Source organism: Polyodon spathula, chromosome 2, assembly GCF_017654505.1.
Source record: "Polyodon spathula isolate WHYD16114869_AA chromosome 2, ASM1765450v1, whole genome shotgun sequence".
NCBI lineage: Eukaryota > Metazoa > Chordata > Actinopteri > Acipenseriformes > Polyodontidae > Polyodon > Polyodon spathula.
The window spans coordinates 35,401,255-35,419,528 of NC_054535.1; the positions used below are offsets into that span (position 1 = coordinate 35,401,255).

General features: G+C 36.0%; 1 protein-coding gene across 1 annotated transcript; it reads right to left on the minus strand.

Annotated features, from left to right (window-relative positions):
- Nucleotides 1-91: 91 nt before the first annotated feature.
- LOC121295742 (alcohol dehydrogenase class-3) lies at nt 92-13,083 on the minus strand. The gene is made up of 9 exons (XM_041220749.1): nt 12,892-13,083; nt 11,807-11,908; nt 10,831-10,972; nt 7,288-7,375; nt 6,763-6,982; nt 4,813-5,073; nt 4,509-4,644; nt 1,219-1,357; nt 92-671 (listed from the first exon to the last, which is right to left on the minus strand). The coding sequence occupies exons 1-9, from the start codon at nt 12,907-12,909 to the stop codon at nt 647-649; spliced, it is 1,131 nt and encodes a 376-aa protein (XP_041076683.1). The 5' UTR covers nt 12,910-13,083; the 3' UTR covers nt 92-646.
- Nucleotides 13,084-18,274: the final 5,191 nt, after the last annotated feature.

Here is an 18,274-nt window from a genome sequence, read left to right on the forward strand (position 1 = left end):
ACCTGAAAGACATGTAAATCCTTTAGATACTAAAACCTAACAAACATCCAATTTCAGTAACGTGTACCTATATATGTATTACACATCAAACTTTTTGAAATTTCAACTTCATTTTTATTTAGGATTCGTAACTGCTTTTTGTTTAATATAAAGCAAAATGAGTGCAAATTCAAACCATTGTTGGTTGCTTTCTGTCCAATGTGAAAATTGTCAGAAAAACGTTTAACCACGTTAAGTGAAAAAATAAATAATTCTAACCCTTTTGTCAAGTAAACCCTGGTAGCATTAATTAACTGCTACTAACAGTGATGCTGGTAATAGACATGCAGAAAGAATACATGTCAGAAGACAACAACATGACAACCTTAGGAGAATTGAAAAGCCATCTTTAGAGAATGCTAAACCTCCAAGTGTGGTAATTTAATACAATTTACTAATTCAGACAGGTTGCAGCAAAAGTTCAGATTTTTCTATAACAACTCCCACAATCCAAGAAAATTGCTGATGTGAAATAGTGACCAATCAGTGTAAGAAACAGGATCTGTTATTAAGTGCTGTTTGGATTAGGGCAGTTCATTATTGCAAAATATTTAAAACAAGCTGGAACATGAGAAGGCAACTGTACTCGTGGCCACTGGCAGGGAAATCAAAACGTCAAAACCGATCGGATGCTGCAAAAGAAAACAAAAACATAATTTTAGGCCGATTTTTAATTCAGTTTGCCTTTTTTTCACATCATTACACAATATTATGTTAATATTTTAGAATGTGGAAACTTAACATTTCCTAATTTAAAACAAGAGGTAACTCCAATTACATCGAACACTACTCTAGAACTGGACAGAATCCCATGCACATGAGCCTTTAAAAAAGGGGTACTAATCAAAGCTTTAAATCCACTTTCATACCCCTTATTTATTAGCTTTATTAATATAACTTACTGTGCATTGAATCTGTGTTAATGAGACAAGACATTGATTTTAAAAATGTGTTTACCACTCCTTTAAATTGTTTTAGAATTGGTTACACAATACAGTGGTGGTGTTAAAATAGTTTTGTATTGGGGAACATTTCTGTAATCCTCTAGGATTTCCCTTGGCATTTCAATAGTGAACATGTTACACTCATTAGTAACTAGTTTACAGAACAGTAGGGTAAGCAGGTGGAAAGATCACCATTTTTAATGTTTTATTTCATCTTGCTTATCTGGTATTTTACCTTTTTCCAGCATGCATCAGGTCAAACCCCTCATTTACTTTATCAAAGGGCAGAGTGTGGGTGATGAACTCATCCACCTTTATTTTCTTTGCCATGTAATCAGCCACCAGCTTCGGTACGCTCTCCACACTCTTAAACCCTGTTTAAAAAAAAAAAAAACACACCACACGTGAAAGACAGTCCTTATTAGAAAGTAGAGGCACAGATAGGACCACCTCCACATACATCTGCTTGTTTCGACATGCAATACAATTTTAACTTAATCTGACGAGAGAATACTGGGGAGTTTTAAAGAAAATTTAACTGCCTTCTAAAAAACAAACAAACAAACAAACAAAGTCTAAAGATTGTTTTTAATTAGCTACAAGCAAAATAAACTAATAGATGGTGAGTACACCACGGTTAACTTTTTCACTGTTATTGTGTTTTATATTTTATGTGAATAACGTTTGTATAAATTGGATGCATTTAAATCAAATGCACACCAGCACATTACATTATAAAATACTAAGAGGCCCATACATGTTTTAATGTAAAATGTTTTTTTTTTTTTTTTTTTAAAGATGGTCATCCAAACAACTTTATTCACTGCAAAAAATTACAACAGAGCTGTAAAAAAAACTGGGTGACAGGATTCACATTTACATGTGTGCGCGCATGCATATTATAAATAATTACATGGATATTTACACTTTGACCAACGCTAAAAAATAAGTTTGGATTGCACCTTTGTGACAAAGTTCTATTTTGTCAATCCCGATTAGCTCCAGCAATAAATGTTTGTTACAAACAACAAGACAATGTAAACACATCAAAAAAAAAAAAAAAATAATAATAATAATAATTTGACTTGGCTCTAGTAAAATCTTATGTTAATCTTACCAGTAATGAAAAAAAAAGACACAGCAACTAAAGTCCTGACACTGGGCTGAGCTCCCTAAAAGACTGCTGAAGCCACTCTCTCTCTCCCCTTGTGTTGCTGTCTCCTAGCAACATTTCTGTAGGGGTGGGCCTTTCTACAGAGGCTCTCAGACTGTGAAACTAGGGTTTGGAATTGCTGGCAAATAGAGAGCTGCATTTCCTTAGACAACATGTCTTGTCTTTTCTTGGGGTGTGTTCAATAGGCAGAGCGCTCCAGAGCGTTATGTGGTGCTTTCTAATGAACGACCTGCATACCGAGAGCGCTGCATAACAGGAGCGAGTCAAGCTCAGAGCTGCCTCACTGGAGGTTGACCTGCAGGGCCAGGAGCTTCTGGTGCCATAAATAAGCAAGAGTAGATCATACTGCCCCATTTAATTTTGCATACAATCTACCACTTTTTTTTTTCTTTCATAAGATGTTAAGAGATATACACAGTTGTATTCAAAAGTTTACATACCCCAATGGAAATTCCTAATTTCTAGAAATTTCTCAAAAACAAATTAAAAAAAAAAAAAAAAAAAAAAAAAAAAGTAAATTTTAGCGCAAGTTTAACTTTTGTGGATGAGGAAAAAAAATAAGTTGCCAGAAATAGAAACTTGCAAAATTCCAAAAATGCTAATTCAAAAGTATTCATACCCTAACATAGAAAATGAAAATAGGTAGTTGAGGCACCTTTAGCAAGAATAACCTCTTTTAAACGAGTAGGATATTTGTCAGAGAGCTTTTGGCACGGTTCTAATTTTTATTATTTTACATATATGTTTTAGAAAGTCTTCGTGCACAAAAAGTTTACCGTGACGCGGTGCTTACTTCAAAGGAACAGACAGTTAAGTATAATTGTCTCTGACACAGCTGGTTGTAATATCCACTTGTTCCCAGTAATAGAAACCTGTCTGGCAGCACACTCTAGTAGATCCTTTAAATTTTGCTGAAATGTGCTTGTGATCTTATTTATGTAGGACAAACGAAATGTAATCTAAAAATCAGAATTGCAGAACATAAAAGTGGCTATAAGTAATAATAATATGTGCAATATCCTGACATTATAAAGCAATCAACCGTGGGGATCTTCGGCGAGCCTTAAGTTTATAGGGATGGAAAAGGTGACTATTAGTAAAGAGGCAGTAATATTGTTAATCAATTATTAGAGAAGCCTTCTTGATACACACATTAAATATGTTTGAACCTAATGGTCTCAGTGAGATGCTAGAACTGAACTCTTATGAACTAGCACTATTAATTAACATCTAATTTGTATTGAAGTTGAGTTGTACTGTTGAATGAATGTTGATCAGGTGTTGTTGTATGTTGTTAAAGTTTGACTTAAAAAAAAAAAAAAAAAAGTTTGATTGTTAACTTAAATGTTGGCTAATTAATGATCATGCAATTGATGATGTTGCTAATAGACAAAGAATATAAAACACAATGAATCGTGGTGATGCTAACATTGATAGTTTGTAACCTGATGAACACGCTGATGTGTTTGTTGAAACGCGCTGTTCTACGTTTTTTAAAACAAATGGATATCAAGTATTTTACCTTATTGATCTGCTCAAAATTTAAAGGATTTACTGCAGTGTGCTGCCCTACCAGTTTCTATTACTGGGGACACGTGAATACTACAACCAGCTGTATCAGAGACAATCATATTTATTTAATTATATATCTTAAACACATTAACATAAAAAGTTAACAAATATTTACATAGAAAAAGCAATAACTTACTTTAACTTAGTGGTGCTTTGCTTCATAAATATACAGAGAAAAAAAAACAAGGTCTTGGTACATTTTGACCTTCAAAATGTTCGGAACACATTACCGAGCAAAGGTTTAAACCTTTGATAGTACTAATTTACTGGTGACATCACCATAGCCATTAGTTTATATTGATTTGAAAATCCTATTTTACAGGTAAGCCATATAAATGGATGAGCAATTAATATAAGTTATATAAAACAGTAATCATTTTTATAATTTCAATAAAAACATGCTTATTTACACGTAATTGATGCTGCTTGCGATATATACAGTAAGCTTGCATTGCAGCAGCACTAACTGCAGCAGATTTAGGCAAAACAAAGCTTTATTCAACAGTCACCGTTCCAAAACAGGATATCAGTCCCATTTTACTACTACTAAAAATATTAATAATATGAAAAGTTTGTCAAGTGACCGCACAGATTGGTTGTGCCTCCATGATACATCAACAGTCGCCTGCATAGTTTGCATTGAATTTTTTTTTTTTTGGTCGTCTGGACATAAAAAAATTGGTGCCCATCACTAATATAAACAAATATTAAACAAACCAGATTCTGAAGCAGAATTAGGTGTACAAAACAGACATGGGCAACTAGATATGTATTCTCACCTCCAAAGGCAGTTCCCTTCCATGTGCGTCCTGTGACCAGCTGGAAAGGACGGGTTGAGATCTCTTGTCCCGATGCTGCCACACCAATGATAACACTAGTTCCCCAGCCTTTGTGACACGCCTCCAGGGCAGACCTCTGGAACACAGTTTCAGTGGATTGTCCTATTAAATTCTGGGATTGCAGAACTCTAAACGCAGTTCGTGTAATAAATCCAAATAATGCACTGGTTGTAGTCCCAATTCCACCTTTGCTTCAAACACCAACAAAATATTAAGAGGACAGCTCAGTTTGATAGGAACTCACCATAACCCCGACGTTGCCGATGCACTCAAATGAATAGTCCACCCCTCCGTCCGTCATTTCAACCAGCACCTCCTGGACAGGTTTGCTGTGATCCTGGGGGTTAACGCACTCTGTGGCTCCAAACTCCTTTGCCTTCTCAAACTTGTCTTTATTGATATCGACTGCAATGATCCGAGAGGCTCCTGCTGCCTTACATCCCATTATGGTAGCCAAACCCACTGCTCCCAGACCAAACACAGCGCAGGTAGAGCCTGGTTCAACCTGTAGACAGGGGGGAGTGGGAGAAGAGGAGAGCCCCTGAAGAAACAATGTAACTTACTACAGTATATATTTAACATGGGTTGATATGATTTAAATTCACAAGGTTTTAACTTTGATTGGATAACAAAGTCCTGTGAAAAAACTCACCAAGTACTCACTTGTGTCTGTTCAAAACCGTTAAGAAAATAAAATAAAAAATGTATTGCTTGTGAACATGATGACATCACTGGCAAGCTATTAACCAGGAGTAGACTCAAACAAACGAAAGCTGCAAGGTTTAAAAACGCAAATGTGCACTTTAATCATAACTACAAAACAATAAACAAAATCCAGGAACAAAAACCAGCACATGACTAAAAAACATTCAAACAAAATACAATTTATATATATATTTTTTTTATTATATATATATATATATATATATATATATATATATATATATATATATATATATATATATATATATATATAAAAATACCGTAGTTGTAGATTGAGTCGCTGCTTTCACAACATACACAATACACGGATACATAAACTGCCTTGCACTACAATAACGCTTTACATATACATACAATACCACAGCAGTAAAAACCCTCACCTCGAACATCGACATTAATTATCCACGCTCTAATCCTCACTAACACCCGTGAACACCTACAGTGCTGAGAAAGTTTGTGAACCCCTTAGGATTTTCACATATTTCAAACCTAAAATGTTATTAGACCTTAATCTAAGTCCTAATAATAGATGAAGATAACCTGATTAAACAGATGACAAAAAAACATGATACTTTTTCAATATTTATTTATCCACGTGTGAAAAAGTATGTGAACTTTTAGATTCAGTAACTAGTGGCACCCCCTTGAGCAGCAATGACAACTAAGCGTTTCTTGTAATTGTTGATCAGTCTCTCACATCGGTTTTGAGTCAGTGGCCCATTCCTCCTTACAAAACTGCTTCAGTTCGGTGACATTTGAGGGCTTCCTTGCATGGACAGCTCGCTTCAGGTCCTGCCACACCATTTTGATGTCGTTTAGGTCCGGACTTTGACTAATCCATTCCTGAATTTCTTCTACTACAGCCATTCCTTTGTAGATCTGCTTGTATGTTTAGGATCATTGTCAATGACCCAAAGCACTCAGCCAAAGCTACACTGGAGTGGCTAAGGAACAAAAAGGTAAATGTCCTTGAGTGGCCCAGTCAGAGCCCCGACCTAAATCCAATCGAAAATTTGTGGCATGACTTGAAGACTGCTGTCCATCAACACTCCCCAAGGAACTTGACAGAGCTTGAACAGTTTTGTAAAGAAGAATGGTCAAATATTGCCAAATCTAGGTATGCAAAGTTGGTAGAGACCTATCCCAACAGACGCAAAGCTGTAATTGCTACTAAAGGTGCTTCCACTAACTCAGGGGGGTGGAGACTTATCCAAATTATGATCTTTCAGTTTTGTATTAATATAATTTTTTTTCTCAATAAAAACTTTTTTACCCTTAACAGTGTAGTTTATGGTGTGTAGATAAGTGGAAAAAAATCATCATTTAAATGCATGAAATTGAGGCACTGACAAAATGTGAAAAAAGTTCAAGGGGGTATAGACTTTCTATAGGTACTGTATATGATACTTAAACAACAACAAAGGCACTGCAGGAATCCTTTAAACCCCAAAAACTAAAATGCAGCAGTAACCTTGGCGGTGTTGAGTGCAGCTCCGTACCCAGTGGAAATGCCACAGCCGAGCAGGCAGACTTTGTCAAGTGGGGCAGAGTCATCCACCTTGGCCACTGAGATATCAGCCACTACAGTGTACTCGGAGAAAGTGCTGGTCCCCATGAAGTGGTAGATGGACTTCCCCTTGCAGGTAAACCTGGACGTCTTATCAGGCATCAAACCTTGACCCTGGGTAATCCTGCCAATACAGAAAAAAGATATGATTGAAACAACCCTCAGTGACAAAATCTGTTACAGCTATCTGTGTTAATCAATGCATAAAACACTTTGAAATCTGGTGATACTATACAAAAGTGTAGTGCTCCCTCATCATAAGGTGGCCCTTTATACCATGAAACAGGTTATAAAGAGATATGGTCATGGCTCCCATTCGCCACATAATGCCATTTCACAAGAACTTATATTCACGTTATAAGGCGGAATACAGCGTTATAAAGGGAGAGCACTGTAGTATGTACTCAGAATTTATGACAGGCTGCTTACCTGATCTTTTGACACAGGTTGGTCTTGGGATTCTTGCAGAACTTGCACTCTCCACATTGTGGAATGTATAGAGGGATCACTTTGTCCCCTAAGAAGAAACATTCTCAGAAATCAAAGACTCTAGTAATGGTTTAAAACAAGCAGGAAAGCAGAAGAGGTAGAGTAATCTGTAGACAGTACAGGGTTAGAAACTCGCGCTCGAACGAGGTGAATTAAATCTGATGAGGACTCAATGTTTGTGTTTCCGCAATCCTCTGGGCGAGTACTTAAAACAAATGTACAACTATACTCTCACATTCACAGTCTTGCGTTAAAAAAAAAAAAAAAAAATGCAGTAAAAGTCAATTTTCTAACATGGTGTAGCAGTGGTGAATAAACATTTCTAATGCTTACAAAACTCTAAACTGAAACCTCATTTCATCACCCCTGCAACGCCAACCCCACTTAATGACATTTTACATTTGTGCTCTCCCTCTGCGCGGGATGCAAAGTTTACTGGGCATGTGATTTTAAAGAAACGCGTTGCATCTTTACAGGAAGTGTAAAGTAATTAAAAACAATATGTAAAGATTTATACTGGGTTGTGACTCCCCACCACAAAAACAAACAAAAAAAAAAAAAGCACAACTGAAGATGTTATTAGCAAAGGGGGCCACTTGTACTAAGAGATCAAAAAATAGGCCATGTTTTACTACACATTTTATAACAAATAAACAGTTATGAACACTATCGCTATAAACTGCTTAAAACAACACAATATATGCATAATAAAGTTGTTACTTGTAAACCAACTTTTTATATGGCACCCCCTTTTCTTAGCATACATTTTGTTGAACCTCAACCCCCCCCCCGAACATTTAGCTGACATGTTAAATCTGGGTTTAACAAACAAATTTGTTTATTTATTTATTTATTGTTAAGCTTGGCAAGTCAACATTTAGCTAACATTTCTAACAAATAAAATGTATCTTTTTTAATAAACAATACAGTAAACAAAGGTAGATGGTACTGTCAATGCAGTAACATCAGACCTTATTGGGGAAAAACACACATACCAACATATGATTGACAAAACCGTTTGCCAATTTAATTTGCTGTAAACACTATACCACTTACCTGCGTATGCTACTGGATGTAATTAGATAAGTGATTTTGTTTTGTAGTTCAGTGTGTGTGTGTGTGTGTGTGTGTGTGTGTGTGTGTGTGTGTGTGTGTGTGTGTGTGTGTGTGTGTGTGTGTGTGTGTGTGTGTGTGTGTGTGTGTGTGTGTGTGTGTGTGTGTGTGTGTGTGTGTGTGTGTGTATATATATATATATATATAAATGGGTCACGGTATCTCATGGCATGCACTTTCTAGAAGCTACACACGGACATTTAATGAAAACCTGTAGTCAAAACAGTGTGTTTATTTTAACATACCGATAGTGCTTACTTTCCGATTTCCTTATACTTTCCCATAATTGTTGTTTATTCTTTATCGAGATATTTGTGTACTGCTTATCATAAAGCACACAATATTCTGCACTGCTATAATCCGACATTCCCTCACCTTGCCTGTGATATTTGACGCGCAACCCCCCCCCCAAAAAAAAAGTTTAATATGATGGGATGGCAGTAGTTGCATTTTTAATCATGTGTTAATGCTCAACAATATAAACGCATAATAATACATTTAACTCACTGTCTTTGCCTATACCCTGCAAACCAGACAAAATAAATAAATGCATTTTTAAAAGCAACATGTTTTTATTTTAAACACCATAACTGCCTGATATTTTGGGTAAAACTAGGTTTTTTATATATATTTCGCGCATTACTTGAAATTTATTAAGATTGTGTCTTCTGTATAAAAACAGTTGTCACTTCCCGCTGGCAATTACAGTTTGTTGCTTGTACATGCAGCCATGACGTAACAGACCGCCCACTGACTTTCCCCTGCCGCTTTCGGTGGGAACTGCGGTCTGCGGCGACTGCAGAGCAACACGCAAGGAAGCGGCATGCGCGCCGTGCCCGGTGTGAACGACCATTTACACTCCGACTTTCAACCACCCAGTTGTTTACCCCGCAATTTCCACATGGCGCATGCGAGTCCAAATTTGTCACCCCCATAAGAATAGCGTGCAGGGCGTTATATGAACACCTGCAAAGTTTAACACGTCTTTTTATGTGCTTCAGTAAATAAGCAGACTATATGGTCAAATTGTCTGCAGTTTTGTTTTTTTTACTGGCAGGTGGCAGCAGTCCCCAAGACATGTGCTTGACAGACTGGCCCATCAATAGATAGCACAGCTGGGAGTACAAAATGGATGCCTGTATCTACAGAGAATGAGATGGGGATATGTATTTATTTGTTGGTGTTACATGGGGTTGTAAGGAAACCTTGTCAGGATTGGTAATGGTCAACATGACTGATTGAGTTATTTATTGTACCTACATGTCACAGATAATAATGCATATATAACTGCGATATAGACCCGTACCTGAAACTGCGGAAGATAAGGTATATGACGTGTTTGAAAAATTTGCAACACAACTTTTCTGATGTATATGTGCTAGATAAAGACATCAGCATTGATGAGAGTTTGAAGGGTGCATGCTTTGAAATCTATCACACAAAAAAAAAATTCTAAAAAGTGATATACTTGTACAATTATTATAATGGTACTATAATGCAGCCATTAGAAGGTGTTATGTTGTAAATCTACCTTGTTATAATGCTACAATTGTAAACACATTGTTATTTAAGTTCTACTGAAATAATATAGTTCAGTTTTTCATAAGTGTGTATTTTAAAAAAATATAGCAAACATTTTTTCAAAACTGTCCCAATTGCATGAGGGCCAAGAATGAAAAATCTGCAAAGAAAAAAAAAAGAAAAAAAAACCAACAAAACAAAAACACACCAGAAGGCAATCCACATATTAAAATTCATTTATACCAAGACCCCCAGCTTTCTTGAAAAGAACTACATTTCCCTTGTTTTTATTTTGCATTTTGTATGCTATCAAACCTTGTAAATTCAGCATCCGTCACTTCTGACAGATTCTACTGTACTTGCTGAAGCGGATTTCTCCCACTGCTAATTAAAAAAAAAAAATCAACCACCTAGCTAACAAATTCATATTGAGGGCTAAAGTGAAACGTATGTTCTTTAAATTGGACTTTAGTGAAGACTGTGTGTGCACGCGAGTACATTAATTACTGCAGGTAGTAATTCAGTTATTAATCATTCACAGGCTGTAACCCCCAACTCAACGAACCAGCCAGCATTTTTGTACATAAACATTATTTGTATCAGTTTCTCAGCACACAGTACAATAGTCGCTCAGTAAAGAGATGCAAACAGGTGATTGATCGATCTGTAGGAGCGTTTACTAAAATGCCTTTGTTAAATAGATTAATTCAATACTAACAGTGTTTATTAGGAAAATACAATTTAAGCCTAATACTTTTAGGGACCCCAACTGTTGTTGATTACAAATTAGGCAATCCACATAAGGACTAGTAAGTTTCTAACCTTGCAGTACATGGCTGGATGATTTACCTGGTTTAAATTTGGTCACTCCCTCACCAACACTCTCCACAATTCCAGCTCCTTCATGTCCCAGAATCACAGGGAAGAGACCCTCAGGATCAGCTCCGCTCAGAGTGTAAGCATCTGTGTGACACACTCCAGTAGCAATGATCTGGTTAGCAAAAACACAAGTTTAAATATACAATGTAGTCAGCTGCTCATTCTTACACCACAATGAACATGAAAATAATATTTGTGATAAACTGTCTCCTCTTAAATAATATATATTGTAAACGAGCCGAGACTCACTCACGTTCGTAATCCTTTTAAAATTATGACCCAGAAATGGATTTAAGGGCAGACGCGCTATTTTTAAATTAACAAAAATAAACAAACACGCAAGCAAAAACCTAGCTCTGTTCGAGCACTATCACACACTGGAACCGATCTAATAAACCAGACAGCTAAGCTGTTTAACAGCAGAAAATGAAACCAAACACAGTTTTCACTTAGCCTTTTTACTATGGTTGTAAACACACGCAGTCAGGCTTTTTTTCCCTCATCCACAAAAACATTTGCTACAAGAGATTGTCCCTAAAAATGTTGTGTGTTTGAGATTGATTATGTATAAGTGCTAGTATAATACGGCATTTATGTATGTATACATTGTGCCACATTTGATATTTTACAGTTGAAATAAAAAAAATTTAAAAAAAGTTATTAACACTACAAATCGACAAACGCGGTCTTGTTTCATGCCAACGAACCCCTGGAAAGAAACAAAAGAATATTTGTGAAAGCTCCATCACATTCAACATGGATTTCTTGGACTGTACAAACCAGACAATGGAAGACGGCTACGGAATTATTAATCTATTTAAAATGTTAAAATGCATAATAGTGTGCCTGGATTTGACCAAAATAAGGTTAGGTTACTAGTAAATGCACATACATCCAGATTTGGTATGAATAACAGACCACTATCATGCAACAGAATAATAATTACCTTAATGCGAACTTCATGAGCCTTCGGTGGTGCCACCTCCACCTCCTCCACAGACAGGGGTTTCTTAGCTTCCCAGGCAATAGCCGCCTTGCATTTGATAACCTGCACAATAAATGCAGTTAAAAGCACAAACAAGTTTGCCAGAAACAATACTATGTACTGTATATTCTTTTGGAATATAAAAACATAGCATTCAATATTAATCTTCTTTCCGACTTATAAACGATTTTACAAATACATCTTGCGAACCAAAATATTGTTATCTTTCTGTTGAGCTGCTGAGCAGCTCCGGGAGTCGGTGAATTCGTTGAACCAATGCTGCGCGTCACTAGCTCTCGACGGTGAGTTTACGAACGATTTTAAGGGTTATTGCTTCTCAGCGTTGAATTTAGGAATGCAGCCATTGGTCAGAGTCACCGCAGTGCTGAACCAAGGCAAATAATGTGGAAAAGGTCATTTCAGTACCATAGCACCAACTATCAAAACCACTGCTCCAATACTATGACTATCTGAGTTTTAATTATTGGTATTTATAAGTGCAAGCAACAGCGGCTTGTTTCTTATCTTAAAAATTAATGTATAAATGATAGTCACCATATAAGTTTCTTTACTTTGTCGGTCAGGGCAGCAGCCCTGAATCTGACAGTCGATGTCTAGTTAACTTAACTATTTCCGGAGCCTATACGACTGAATACTTAACTTTTTTTCTTTACTCTACATTTATTTAACGTTGACCAACCGTTTTTTTTTTATTTGTTTAAGGCAAACTGCACAATTCATGGCTCCTTTACAACATATTTAGTTAAATCAGTGTTTTATTTACACATTGTAAAAAACAGTTACAATAGTATCCTGTCAAATATAACTAAAACAGCATCAACAAAATGCAGCATTTGCAAGGACCGAGCTTAGCAATTTAACAGTTAAGCATGTGGACAACCATAACAACTTGTTTTTAAATATTACACAACAACATGCATTCTAAAGAAAAGTGCATGACGACATTAACAAAATACTTACTAAAAACATCTACAAATGCTTATTTACATTATTTGTATTAAATAATGCATACACTTTGCACTCACTTTCCCTGCTGTCTCCATGTTGCTTTCTCTGAGTGAGGGGAAAAGGCCCCAGGAATCTGAATATCTGCTTAGAATAAGCCAATCAGGAGGATCCAGGTACACTAACAAAGGTCCTTTCACACTGAGCGCGAATACATCCTATGGAGGCATTCACATCGGACTCGTCAAGTAAAACAGCCGGCGTCAAAAATAGACCTTGCCCTATTTTTCTGTGCGCGTTGGGCGTAAGTCTGTCTCTAACCAATTACACTCCAGCTCCCGCCCCCGTCGGCATGACAACAAACATCAACAAGTAGCCCCTAGTGTTAACATATATATATATATATATATACACACACAACACATTAATGGTTCTGTTGTGGTTACAAGTGCTTTAGCGAACCACAAGTAAAGTACTATGACTCAGATGTAGTTAAAAACCGATGGAAGGGCTTGCGGGACTAGTTTTCTTGAAAAAAGTGAAGCAAAAAAACAGAATGGGCCGGTAGTAAGAAATATAAACCATGGAAATACAGGCTGCAAAAGCAGTTTTTGGAGCAGCCTTTGGAAATGAAAAGGTAGAGAAACGAAAACAGTCAGCGGTAGGCTTGCTATTATTATTATTATTATTATTATTATTATTATTATTATTATTATTATTATTCATAATAATAATAATAATAATAATAATAATATAATAATAATAATAATAATACGATATTTTTTCTTATTTGCGCTGTGCTCTTTTATGTATTTGTTTTAACTATGGCTGTTTAGGTTTTTATGTTAAGGGACAGTGCTCCATCACACACATTAACGAGTAGTAATTAATAAGTATTTTAGTTAATAATAATACATCTCGACTTCTTGTGCATCACTTGTTTGCCGTTTCTTGCGTTCTAATTATTTGAACGCCTTTGGTGTGAAAGCAACTGGACGGCGTCAAAACACTAGTTGCTGACACTATGACGCGACGCGCTCAGTTGGAAACGACCATAACGCAATCATGTCCACTGAATCCAATCCCACTCAATTTGTTTTTGTAAACGATTGCCGTCACCACTGTATGTCAGCAAATAGTTACCAGTATTTTTTTCTGTAATAAAATAAAGGAATTCACAATGTATTTTGTTTTATTTTGAAATATTTAAAATCTCCTTCACACTTTTTAATGCCGTCAGTTTCTACTACCGTATATTTAATGCTGATATAACTACAGTATACCTTCCTTCCATTTTTTCCAGTACTCAAAACAGGACAAATAATCGTCACACAAGTTAGCCTTTTAGGTTAGTCATTATTTATTGTGTTTTGATTTATACAACTTATTTTAACTGACTCAGAGTTGCCAGCTTCAATATGTACAGCTCTGAATTAAGATTAGTATTGGTATCTTTTAATTGTAATGTAATCCTTTCCAGTGGGACATTATACTGGAAGGAACTACAATTTCCACAGGACACTGCTTACACCTAACAGCATTGCTTAATTTGATTGGTCTGCGCTAACCCATTTTTATTTATTTATTTGCATTTTTATAGCTCTTTTTATACAGTATGATCTCAAAGCACTGTAGTAGAAAAATCAAACCACAGTACATTTGTAAAACAGCTACCACAATCAAATCATTTAAATAACATATTCAAACAGTATACTATACACACACTTATTTACATGAACTGTGGGGACCCATGTCTGGAAGCAGCTATGTGGACACACACACACACAAATACACACATTTATAAATGCATATATTTGCATACACACATCCTTATACAATAATAATAATAATAATAATAATAATAATAATAATAATAATAATAATAATAAAATAATAAAAGTTACACTAAAACCCACTAAGACAAGAAAGCCATTTTATAAAAGTGTGTTTTCAGTCTTGACTTAAAAATTGTAATAGTCCCTGACAGACGCAGGCAGATCATTCCACAAATTAGGCGCTTTACAAGAAGAAGCCCTCTTCCCATGGAACCTTTGATAAAAATGGCAGATTGGATATTGGCCTATAGTTGCTGAGGGCTTTAGGGTCGAGGTTTTTTTTTTGAGCAAGGGCTTTACCACCACAACCTTAAATGCAGAGAGAGCTATACCAGAGGAAAGTGATAATTAATAATTTGGTAGGGATTGGATCAGGTAGGTCTCATATGCAGAACTAATGCTGTCAGGTTTTGTAAGGTAATCAGAGAATAAGCCTCCAGCTTCACTCTCTCAGGTCTAATAGGTTCAGGTAAGAAAGAATGGTCTATAATAGAAGCAGTCTGTAAAATCTGATCTCTAATGTCAAGTATTTTATTTTGGAAAAAACTTTAAGAAGTCATTGCATCTAAAAGAGGAGCCAATTGTTAGGGTAGAAGTTTGTCTATGGAACTAAAAAGAAAGCTAGGATTATTTTTATTTGTTTCAATCAGATTGGAACAGTATGAAGAACTAGCCTGGGACAGAGCCTTCCTATATTTAGCCTGATGGCTTTTCCATGCAGAGTAATGAACATGCAGTTTAGTACCCTCACATTTCAGCTTAAGAGTCATATCCATGGTGTGCTTCTTTTGCTACAGTATCTAAAATGTTAGTCATGGAGGTGTTGTAGGTCTTAACCGACTCATCTAATGATACAGACCAAGAAACTGGCGATAAATTAAATGCCACACAGAACTTTACAGAGGTTGATGAATTAACTACCCTGGTCTTGATTATACGATCGTGGCTCTTTGCAGCATAAGGTAATATAACCTCAAAAAGAATTGCAAGATGATCAGAAATAGTAAGGTCACCAGAGCTGACATCAGAGCTTCTAAGGAGGTCACTTAGGTTTCAAGCTATAGCTGGCAATATTTATATGACTGCTTGGTATTTACTCTCCAAATCCATGTTACATGACAAACCAGAGAAAATTAACGAGTCTTTTGTATTTTACCACAAATTTTATATGAGCATCAGCATTGATGATGCAAAAAAAACAACTGAGGACATAACCTTGTGTCCTCATAGCTAGTGACAGCTGGTTTTGAACAAACAGACCATTGGAAATTATTAAATCTAAAGTATGGCCACGATTATGAGTTGGACCCTGAACCTGCTAGACAAAATATAAGGAATCCAATAACCCCCAAAATTCTGAACATTTAGAATCAGATTTAATATTGATACGGATATGGCCTCAATCAAGGAATCATTATCCTCAGCTCCAGGCCAAGTTTCAGTTAAAGCTAAAATATCCTGGTTAAAGTCCTTAATAAAATCCTAAATTAATGGTGCTGTATTAGAGAGCTCTAACGTTAAATAAAGCTAGGCATAAAGTTGTATTATCAGAGGTGTGCAGTTGCACAGAGGTACTAGCGATTTGATGAAGATTACTAAAACAAACACCCCGAGTCTGTTAAAAGGCAATATATACTGTGAGTGGTAAAATATTCAAACTTTTATTTTTAACATTCAGCACAATTGCTGAGGACTCTGGCTTGCACGCTATACCCAAGCAAAAGTGCACCACACTAGGAGAGCACTTTTTTAGCTTCATGGCCCCGACTCTCTGGAACTCTCTCCCAGCTCTAGTGCTTATAGCCCCCCTCGCTTCAAATCAACTCTCAAGACCCACTTGTTCTCTTTTACTTTCAATGCTGTTTAAGCCTGATATCTGTTATTAGCTGTTGCCTAAATTGCTATTTCAGGTTTTTCACTCGATCTTATTTGTATGATTCTGTATGATGCATGCATCTACATTGTTTAGAATTCACACTGTAGCCTTGTATTTAATGTATTTGCTTTTTTTTTTTTTTTTTACTGTTTGAATTTAATGTACTATGCGTGTATTTCACTGTATTTAATGTATTGTGCATTGTTCCTCACTATCTTGTAAAGTGCTTTCTGAGGGTGGTCCACTATGAAAGGTGCTATATAAAATAAAGATTGATTGATTGATTGAACTTTGAAAATGAGTCTCCGGGCTGTTTCACTTTGTATAAATGTTATTGGTCCCTGTCAAAAAATGACATGAGGTTTGGTGTACGTTATTTCAAAATATAATAACTATGAAATGTTACCTTTATTTTTCCTGTTGCCCAAGAGCTGATAGGCCTGTTTGGGGTGTGGTGCTGGTAATAGCGCAACAGCTGTGGCAAAGATATTCTATTACATACTTGCATTTCTATGAAAAATATAATGCTTGATATTATATTGTGCATTTACAGTAAAATAAAGTATTTTTCTGCATTTAAATAACAGCTCTCAAATATTACTGCAAATGCTAAAGTTTTTACACAGTACTAAAAACTGATCTCTGCACATTCACAGATGAAGAACTGTGTTCAGAAAAGTTCTTTTTTTTTATCAATTATGAAATATCATCATTCACCAGTTATATATTTCATCAGTGGACACTGGACAACAGTGAAGCAGACTGCCTAAGTTTTTAAAATGTTGAGACAATCAGTCCAGAAAATCTTGGTGTAAAATAATCTTTTGTTATAGAGAGATGTAAGGGGAGGAGCTTGACAACAAAGCATTCTGGGACTGTTGTGTAAAACAGGCTTTGTCTATTGTTTGAGGTGTTCTTGTCGTGTTGCTCTTGGCGTGTTGTAGCAAACCTGAGGTAATTCTTCAGGTAGCTGTAGGCTCTTGCTATAGCCCATTAATGTAAACACATGTGTGGTCCAGTGGTTAAAAAAAAGGGCTTGTAACCAGGAGGGCCCTGGGTCAAATACCAGCTCACTCACTGACTGACCCTGAGCAAGTCAGTTAACCTCATTGTGCTGTGTCTTTTGGGTAAGATGTGGTTGTAAATGACTCTACAGCTGATGCATAGTTCACACACCAGTCTCTTTAAGTTGCCTTGGATAAAGGTGTCTGCTAAGTAAACAAGTAATAATAATTGATTTGTTTTGGTTTAATTGATTAATTTGGCCAAAGAAATCATTTGTTTTCATGTATAAGTCCCTTGTGCATATGTGGACTACAAACACGCATGTCAGTGACATTCACACCCCAAACATGAAAATTCAAAATTAGAGCTATTGGTATAACCCAGTGTTTTTCGCAAATATGAAATAGCATGAAATAAAACAAAATTCAACATATAAAACAGCATTCAAATATAAAACAAAAGCAAACATAGAATGACATCTTTAAATTTGAAGGTTTATACAAAAACAACTTGAAATAAATACCTGCAATCATAATTGTCAAGGCTCAGCTGATACAATATATACGGTTTGAAGGGAAACAGAAGCTCTGACTAGAACTTGCAGATATATAATTTGGAAAGAGTAGTTTGGGAATTAAAATTGTGATGGAAGAGAAGAGACATTTGCTTCTAAAATGCCTAATCCATGTTGCAAACAATTTCTCCTGACTCGGGCATCAGTGGATACAAAATATGTTGAAAGAATGT